This window comes from Triticum aestivum, chromosome 1A, assembly GCF_018294505.1.
Source record: "Triticum aestivum cultivar Chinese Spring chromosome 1A, IWGSC CS RefSeq v2.1, whole genome shotgun sequence".
Lineage (NCBI taxonomy): Eukaryota > Viridiplantae > Streptophyta > Magnoliopsida > Poales > Poaceae > Triticum > Triticum aestivum.
Window position 1 is genome coordinate 345,841,944 of NC_057794.1, and position 9,795 is coordinate 345,851,738.

Below are 9,795 nucleotides of genomic sequence, written 5' to 3' on the forward strand. Positions count from 1 at the left end.
GGAGGGGCCACAGTGTGGTGCGATTGGGAACCTGATGCTCCAGATCCTCCGCGACACATCCCGATGCGGTGACAGCTAATCGCCGGGGCCCACGTGGCCCAGCGGGCCGCCTACGCATTTTACCGAAACCCCCCTCATTCTTTCTGAGCTACCAGTTCAGCCCTCTACATCAGACGACTTTTCTTCGCGACCCTCCCCGTATTTCCGCTCCTATATACGAACGCGCACCACACCCGCAGTTATTCTCGGCCCGCTCCCCTCTCTCTAGGCTCTGCTTCTCTGTCTGGCTTGCGGAGATGGCGGTGGCGGCGGCGACGGCGGATGTGGTGGAGGAGCTCACGAGGGTGTACCGGGAGCTGCCGCCGCGGCCGGCGGTGGAGGAGGTGGAGGCGGCGGCGGCGGTGCTCGCCTCGGCCGACGCGGAGGAGGAGGCGCGCCTGGCGGACGTCGCGCGGGAGGAGGCGGCGCGGCTGCGGGAGGCGGAGGGGGTGCCCGGGGAGCTCCTCGCCGTGCTGCGCGAGGCCAGGCGCGCCGCGGTGCGGCTGCGCGCGCTGCAGCAGCGCAAGGAGGCCGCGCACGTCGTCGAGCTCGAGAGACGCTTCAAGGTGCTCGACGGCCTCATCCAGAGGGCGTCGCGGGTCGTGTCCCCTTCCGGCGAAGGTAGCAGAAGCGGTGGCGGCGGTGTGGAGATGGCGGAGGTAGTGGAGGAGATGGATGCTAGGCGTAGCGACGTCGCGGCGGCGGCCGCGGTCGGGGAGATAGAGCGCGGAAACAGGGGTGTTGGCTTCGGCTTGGACACCAAGGCCGTCTCGTCTCTGCTTCGCAATGGTTCTACAGGTGATTTTTTCGCCGTTACTTTCATGCTTCGGCTTCGCCATGGTTCTGTTAGGATCACGATTGTACTTATTACTGGACCGGTGTTGTTTCTATGGAGCTGTGTGGATTTTGTTCCGTGTTCATATTAATTGTTGGAATCAGGAAATCTTGGTTTATACTCCCTCCGGTCCTTTTTACTCTGCATATTAGAATTCTCTGAAGTCAAACTTCACAAAGTTTGACCGTATTTATATGAAAAAATATCAACATCTGCCATGCTAAAGTGATACGATATGAAACTTTAAGTCATGACACATCTATTGATATTGATTTCAGATTGTCAATGTTGGTACTTTTTTATATAAAGTTGGTCAAACTTTACGAAGATTGACTTCAGTCAAATGTTATATGCGAACTAAAAAGGACCGGAGGGAGTACTCCTGTAGTAGTGGTAGTTCAGGTAGTTCCATTACGCTGCACTGCTCTTTTTTTTTATGGAAAGTTGACTACAGAAACTAGTACTAGTAGTTTGATTAATGTATAGTAAGGCACAAGCCACTTTATTTCTCTCTGCCTCTTTTAATTTTCTACATCTATGTTGCCATGGGTACTGCTATCATCTATGGTGCCCACAAATTTATCTGTGCATTCCTTTTCAGTAGTTTTCTGTTATTATTAGTAACTGGAACTATGGGGCATGGCCCCTGCGAGTTGCGATGTTTCTGTGTGTTGGTGTATAAATTATGAGATTCTTCAATTTTTAGGTACTTGCTATTGTTTGTTTGGAGTGGAATTCTTCGCAGGTTTCATATCCCAAACATTTTTCTAGAGAATGAAAGCGATCCCCCAAAATATCCATATTTTTCATGTTATGATAATTACTACTCCAAAGGAACTTCACTCCCCATTTTTGTTGTAATTTGCATTTAGGATCCTAATATCTTGAATGCAGAAGCTTAGCCATTTGACTTCTGAGCTGTTTTTTTACACCTAATAGATTCCTTTGGCATCACATGCAAGTTCTATTAGTCAACTCTTTTGCCTAACTAATTTTTTAAAGGAATACACTAACCTACTGCAGTTTATTAAAACAAAGATGTACACAAAGAAAATTAGAAAAAGTTAGATAACCAATCCTTTAGCCCGACGTAAGTATTTCTCTTGGTTCTACGAAACACTAAAATTATTTCCTGATTTCCTCCTTGATAGTGTATCTGCAGCAATATAGGCTTGGGGGCACCCCATTGGAAAATAAAAACCATTGGGACACAGTCAGATGTTCCCTGAAACTATTTTTTTTGCTAGGCGCATTCAGTGGGGAACTGGGGATCATCTCTCTGTCTGCGACGGTTCTTGTGTGTGTGTGTGTGTGTGTGGCGTGCTGATCGTGGGTCCACACCATTCCCCAATGGTGGTAGCTGGATCCACTATGAACAGATGTACCGTTGGCTTCTCGTACCAATTTACTGTGAAACTTTTCTACATCCAAAGTTAATTCACTTGTTTTAAACTTTTAAGTGATATAGGATTATAGGTAGGCATATATCATTGTGATATTAAGCATGGCCAAAAACCGGTTGCCTCGATTGGATGCCCATCTTGATAACACCACTTGAGTAGAAATACCATTAAAAGGATTCGATGCACTTAAATACCACCAAAGTCTTATACATTTAACGTATTTGTCATGCCGTCAAATGCTGATAGCATTCCATGTGGCGAGTGCAAAAAAAAAAAAGAAAAAAAAAACATTGCCATGCCAAACCAAACCAAGTCCCTTGCCTCTCTCACCCTACGCCAACCGTTGTCCATAGCACTAGAGCCAGGGGAGCAGGAGGAGGCGGATGTGGCTGCAGAGAAAGTTGAGTAGATAATTAGAAGGCCAATCACTTCTCTCAAAAAGGAAAAGAGAAAAAAGAAGGACACTTGCTAGTGGTCTGTGCGTAGATTGAGAAATACCCCTTACCCATTCTCGAAGAAGACTGTATCACATTATTCATATTGAATTCCAAATAATCTAACAGAGAGAAATTCAGGTGGTATCGGTGTTGAAATTCTTCAGTTGGTATTTTGCTAGAGCTTGCATTTATATTTCTAAGGCATAGATAGTCAATTTTCCCCGCTACACTGTATTAATTATTGTTTAAGGTGCTTTGTAGTATAGGCCTAAACCAATGCAGAGGCTGGGGTCACTCCTCTCTGAAAAAAGTATGTGTCTAAGCCATTTTTAGGCAAGTAAAGATCAATTTGTAACAGTGACATAAATGTGATTAATGTTTTGAGCTCTCGGTACTCATTGTAACTCATGCTTGTGAACATCCTGCAGGCAGTGATATGGTGGACCAGAAATTGAGCCTTATCCAAGTGGCAAGCCTCATAGAGTCATCTGCAAAGAGAGGGACTACGGAGCTCAATCTCCGAGGGAAGCTGGTAGACCAAATCGAGTGGCTCCCCGTTTCACTTGGGAAGTTGCAAGATGTTACTGAGCTTGATATATCTGAGAACAGGATCATGGCACTCCCATCAACAGTTGGTAGCCTTAGATACTTGACAAAGCTTGACATCCACTCAAACCAGTTGATCAATCTGCCTGATACATTTGGGGAACTATCTAGCTTAATTGATCTTGATTTGCATGCAAACCAGCTGAAGTCTCTTCCGGCATCATTTGGAAATCTCACAAGCCTAGCAAACCTTGACCTGAGCTCGAATCAGTTCAAGATACTGCCAGACTGTATAGGAAAATTAATGAACTTGAGAAGATTAATAGCTGAGACGAATGAGCTTGAGGAGCTACCCTATACTATAGGGTCTTGCATATCTCTTGTGGAACTTAGATTGGACTTCAATCAGTTAAAAGCCCTTCCAGAAGGTATTGGGAAGTTGGAAAAGCTAGAAATTCTCACATTGCACTATAACAGAATCAAAGGTCTGCCTACAACAATTGGTTCGCTTACCAGACTGAGAGAGCTGGATGTCAGTTTCAATGAAGTTGAAGGAATCCCTGAGAGCATTTGCTTTGCGACTAGCCTTGTAAAGTTAAATGTCAGCAGGAACTTTGCTGATTTAAGAGCACTACCAAGATCAATAGGAAATCTTGAGATGCTTGAGGAGTTGGACATCAGCAGCAACCAGATAAGAATGCTGCCAGATTCATTCGAGTTCCTTGCAAAGCTTCGTGTATTTCACGCCGACGAGACTCCGCTAGAAGTACCACCAAGAGAAGTTATCAAGTTAGGGGCTCTGGTGTGTATTTATTGTCGCTCTGCTATAAGTTAATAGTAACTTTACTCCTTAGATAACTGAATGATGTTTTCTTTTGCGTGTCAGGCGGTGGTCCAGTATGTGGCTGATATGGTTGCTTCAAGAGGAGCAAGCCAGAAGAAAACAGACGGGACAAGCTTCTGGGCCTGGTTCCGCTCACTGTTTGGTTGCTGCAAAAAAGATGAAGAACTGGGATTGGTTCCAGCTTAGCTGAAGCATTTCGTCTGTATGTATGTATCATCATGATTTGTTCATGTCCCAGGTCAGCAATGAAAGGAAGGTTGCCCTTCATGTTGATTCTTTGCATTCTTCCTACGTTTGTGGTTTGTGTGTGTATGTGTAGTTTTCTTGTAAAGGTTCACCACTAGTTCTTTCTTCAAGAACTAGTCATATTTACTTCTGTGTGTAACTCCACCTGTATTATGAGATAGCATATGACCCTCAATTACATTAAACATGTCTATCTGAAATTTGTATGCGATCTGTCTTAAGTACTAGTCCTGATGCACTCTTTTCCTTCCATATTAAGATGTTCAGTGTCTTACAAATAAGTACTGCATGATCGTGTCAACTGTTATCTATAAGTTGTAGATCCGTGAGTATTCTCTAAGGCAAGAGATGACAATGATGATATTCATGTAAATGATTATGATTCATAACATACCCTGGCTAATTTGCTGGATATTATTCACCATATTATCTTATCTACCATGTGACCTAAAATTGCTTATATTATTATTGTAGCTTGACTTTTTATATGTTTACGCTATCCCCATCCATGTTGCCTTGTGTTATTTGTTGTTGGTGGATGGATAATTGATATGAGGATTCAAGACTGATGGTTCCAGCCAAGCTCTCTATTACTTATCCGGAGAATAATCTTAACATGGCGTAGAGACTTTGTGTTGAGAGGCAGATATAGTGTCACATCAGCAATAAAAGAAGTCAGTGCTAATCCTTGGTGAAAGCGATCTAATCTTTGTTCAATATGACAATAAGCTGTTAAAATCATGTCCGTCACCTCCTCTCACACCTTTGTTTGCTGGGACAAACAATTATCAGGAAAAGATGGACCGAAACCATTCGGTGACTTCTGCTCTTGCCCTCACTGAACCGACTTGGATCTCACTACGATTCAGATAAAATCTTTACCAAAATTGGGTTCCGTAGAGAACCACTGGAGGCCATAACCGCCACCAAAAAGGGTTTGCCAGCTGACAAAACTGTGTCTGTTACAGTTGCTATGCTGGCTTGGGACCAGTGTCATGATAAACTGCTATATGTTCGGTGGGCTATAGACTACAGTAAATAGACTATAGGCGTATTCATCTGTATCCATGCTCTTATTCCATGGTGCGTCTGCCTTGATATTTCCTCTAGGTTATTGCAAATGCACGTAAGTATATAGATATATCTAGTGCTTAACCTGCTACATGGAACGTTTTCCTGCCCGTTTGTGCTCACACTGTATTGTGTTTTGCCATCAAAGGTACCTGGGGCTGCTTCAGTTTGGCTGACCCTGACCGTGGCTGTGCTGTTAACTTTGTTGGAGTTTTTTTTTGCGGGGTAACTTTGTTGGAGTTAATCTTGTCATATACTCCATACAGTTGCATGCATAAGAAGGAAGAAGTCAAATTGAGTTGGATGTTGAGGGACATCATGAAACCTTAGCCAAGAAGAATAGGATGTCATGCTTATATCAGCCGTCATCCCTAACTATATATGAACTGTCATCTACTTAGGCATGAGTTGTGCAGCAGATGAACTAGATGGAGGTGCACAACTGTAGCAATGTTGGTTACTGTAGCACCACCCTAGAAGTCTCTGTCTAAGGGGAGGCACCCCGTATGTATAATTGTAAGCTTGAGGCACCCCGTATGTATAATTGTAAGCTTCTACTAGTACTTGAGATATCTAATAAAGCTTCTTATACTAGTAGTAAGAGCAACTCCAACGGGGCGACCCATTTCGTCCGCGGGCGTCCGTTTGGGTCGGCGCGGACACAAAAGTTGGCCCAACACGCCGATCCAAATGGATGCGCGTCCGCTTTTCGTCCGCTGGTGACCTATTCCAGACCCATTTTGAGCCGGATTTGCGTCGGCATGGACACGAGACGGACGCGCGCGCTCGCCTCTTCCCCTGCCCCCCTGGTCGGTGGCACATTGGCCTCTCCCGATCCAACAGCAAACCCTCGCCCGCCTCCTTCGTCGCCGACGCCGCCGCCCATTTTTTCCGGTGACTCTTCAGCTGCCGGCGCCGCACATCCCCTCTGCAACGCCGCCACCTCCCATGTCGCCCACCACCGCCGTCTTGCCACCGGGGAACCGAAAGCTTCCCACCCTCGCTCCCCCGACACAGTCGTGACCGCGACCAAGAAGCCGCCTCGCCACCCCGGCCAGATCCTCACTGGCACGCTCGTCGGACGCCGGCAGGGCAGCTAGCTGGTTCGTGCGCGCCGCGACTCCCTTCGTCGGCCGTCTCCTTCATCGACGCCCGCAAGCTGTTCGACAGTTTGTTAAGGTACAAAATGGACTCCGCCGACGAGTTTTTTTTCACAATTTCCTTTGCGACTTCGACAATTCGTCGTCCGATGACGAGGAGGAGATATTGGCTGCCGTGTTGGCCATCACCACCTCAATAGCCAGCGCCCGGCGTTCCCTGGCTTCATTCCAGGCCACCTTTCGGCGTTGAATCGCAACCGAGAGAGCGGGCATTTCCTTCTTTGGAAGGACTACTCAACAAATCCGTTGTTCAAACATCAGAAATTCGGCCGCTGTTTCCGTATGAGTAAGCATCTTTTCAACCGTATTAGAGAGGGGATGGTCGGCTGTGCTGACTATTTCGAGTGCAAATATGATGCCGTTGGAAAGATTGGTTTTTCCTCTTATCAAAAATGCACTGCCGCAATCCGAATGCTTGCATACGGAATGCCCGGTGATCTCGTTGACGAGTACGTCCGTATGAGCGAGTCTGCATGCCTAGACTCCATGTATAAGTTCTGCAAGGCTGTTATTGCTATGTTTGGCCCTGAGTACTTGAGAGAGCCGACTCCTGAAGATACAACCCGTTTGTTGGCGATGAATGCCAGCAGGGGCTTCCCAAGAATGCTTGGCAGCATAGACTGCATGCACTGGGAGTGGAAGAACTGCCCTTCTGCTTGGCAAGGGTAGTATAAGGGCCATGTCAGGGCTTCCACTGTCATACTAGAGGCCGTGGCGTGTCAAGATCTCTGGATCTGGCACTCTTTCTTTGGCATGGCCGGATCACATAGTGATATAAACGTGCTTCACCGCTCGCCGGTGTTTGCTAGGCTTGCCAAAGGCAACAACCCACCGGTGAAATTCACTATCAATGGCCACAACTACGACAAAGGATACTACATGGGTGACGGTATCTATCCTCAGTGGACCACTATTGTGAAGACAATCCCCAACCTTATCGGAGAGAAGAGGAAAAGATTTTCCCAATAGCAAGAGAGTGCTAGGAAGGACGTCGAGCGTGTCTTTGGTGTTTTGCAATCTCGATGGGGCATCGTTCGATATCCTGCTAATACTTGGAGCATGCAGAAACTGTGGAAGGTGATGACTGCTTGTGTGATCATGCACAATATGACCGCAGAAGATGAGCGCCCGGAACGTCTGTACGATCAAGGATTTCAGTTTCAAGGTGAGAATGTTGTGCCTGAGCATGGAGGAGCGGCAACGTTCGAACAGTTCACCCAATTTCATCATGACATGCGTGATTGGAAAATGCACATGCAATTGCAAAATGATTTGGTTGAGCATGTGTGGGCTCATGTTGGCAACCAATAGATGTATCTTTTTTATTTGGCTTGCAAAATTACGTGAGACATTTTTACTTTTATTCGGCTTGTAAAATTATGCTATTTTATTTGATTGAAACTATGTTATTTTTTTGGTTCTGGACTATATGTTTGAATGCAAAAGTTGTGTGTGAAACAATGCAAAAAATGAGCTATTTGTTGAAATAGGCCGGCCAGCCGGCCACGCCGACACATATGGGTCTGCGCGTTGGGTGCACTGCTGACCCAAATCTAAAACAGGACAGACGACAGATAGGCGGCCGACTCAAACAAACAAAAAACAGACAAAAGCGCCGTCCGTTTGGGTCGACGTGTTGGAGTTGCTCTAAGGTTTTTGCATAGCTGGGTGTGAAGCACATCTCTTCAGAGAGAGTCCTCAACAACAACTAGAGAGCTAGGGCGTGTTTGGTTCCCTGGGCGCATCCAACCTGCATCGTATGAAGAAGCTTGGTTGGGGTTGGCCTGGTTGAGCTAAAGCAAGAAGAAGTTGAGATGTGTGTTTGGTGTACTTGCACGATACGGGCCAGGCTCATCTCAGATGTTGTTTGGTAGGCTGCATGAGGACAAGCAGTATGATAAATGTGGAATTTGATTCTAGGTGATTATACATGTATAGTTATTTTGATGACACATGCACTCCAGGTATCTTTGCTGGTTAAAATAAAAGAACATGATCAAACACAAATAAAAAAATCGTAACATTTTGAATCTTGCAAATTTCGTATGAAGATCCTTTGAATCAAAGACGCAACTAAACAGGCATAGAAAACAAACGAAAACCATATACTTCTATGTGTATTCCATTGTCAACATTCATGAGGTCATATTAAACATACATGCACAGAACAGCTAGCCATTTGAAGGCACTTCTTTACTGTCCATCTGCTCTAGGTAACTGATATTTTGATCCGAACAACACCAATACAAAACAAAACTAGCATGTCTCTCTCTTGTTCTTCTTCCTCTAGCTAGCTGATCTCTTGTTCTTCCTCCTGACCAAATCAAAACAAAAAAATACACAAATTATTCAGTTAAGCTTAAGCAGGAGATTGAGCAGCAAGGGCACAAGTGGATCAGGTGGGCGGCAGCTCTCACAGTCAGATCAAGGAGGGAAGCAGTGCCATCTTTACAAGGCCAACGGCCGAACCAAGCAGGAGATCGAGCAGCAAGGGCACAACTGGATCGGGCGGGCGGCAGCTCTCACAGCCAGATCCGGCGGGCGTCCGCGAGCGAGGGCGCGCTGTGTACGTGTCGCCGGAATCTCGTGTTTGCTGTGACGGCCAGATCGGGCGAAGACAAGCAGGCACGGCGAGATCCAGGCTGGGGGATGGGAGGGAGGACCGGAGCTTGGGACGGTGGGGAGGAGGAAGAGAGGAGAGCTTCCTTGGCACCGGTGACGAGATGCGGCGGCAAAGATGCATCAGGGACGGCGAGATCCACCAGCGTCGCACAGAGGAAAGAGCGTCGGGAGAGCAGGGGAAATGCGAGCCGCCAGACCGAGGGAGGAGAGACCTGCTCGAGAGTTTGCACGCGCGGGTGCAGGCTCGCGGAAACGGCCGATACCTGCGTGCGAGCTCAGCCTGGCTGGGGGGCCTATTTTACGTCAGTCGGGCCTGGCCCAGAGAGACATGCAGCCTACCAAACATTGCAAAAATTGCATAATGAATGCGATGCAGGTGCGAGCCAAGGAACCAAACACGCCCCTAGTGATTCTGACAAATCCATCATGTCTTGTCTTTATGTAGAGCTTTTGTTTGTGTCCGGCGTGGGTTGTGGTTTGTTTGTGCACATGTATGTAGGCATTTGGTGACTGGTTTTATCCCCGTAGTGTCTTTGTGACTTTGTATCAACTGGGCGATGGCAATGCTCTACTCGGAGGAAAATGGGCGTCG

At 46.7% G+C, this 9,795-nt stretch overlaps 1 protein-coding gene and 1 long non-coding RNA gene across 2 annotated transcripts; one reads left to right on the plus strand and one right to left on the minus strand.

The window, feature by feature from the left end:
* The first annotated feature begins 239 nt into the window (after window positions 1-239).
* On the plus strand, window positions 240-4,556 carry LOC123049952 (plant intracellular Ras-group-related LRR protein 5). The gene is made up of 3 exons (XM_044472808.1): window positions 240-837; window positions 3,143-4,062; window positions 4,147-4,556. Exons 1-3 carry the CDS (start codon window positions 297-299, stop codon window positions 4,288-4,290), a joined length of 1,605 nt encoding a protein of 534 aa, XP_044328743.1. The 5' UTR covers window positions 240-296; the 3' UTR covers window positions 4,291-4,556.
* A 4,111-nt stretch (window positions 4,557-8,667) lies between these two features.
* Window positions 8,668-9,486, minus strand: LOC123126960 (uncharacterized). The gene is made up of 2 exons (XR_006462159.1): window positions 8,999-9,486; window positions 8,668-8,895 (listed from the first exon to the last, which is right to left on the minus strand). It is a non-coding gene; the product is annotated as an uncharacterized lncRNA (long non-coding RNA).
* Window positions 9,487-9,795: the final 309 nt, after the last annotated feature.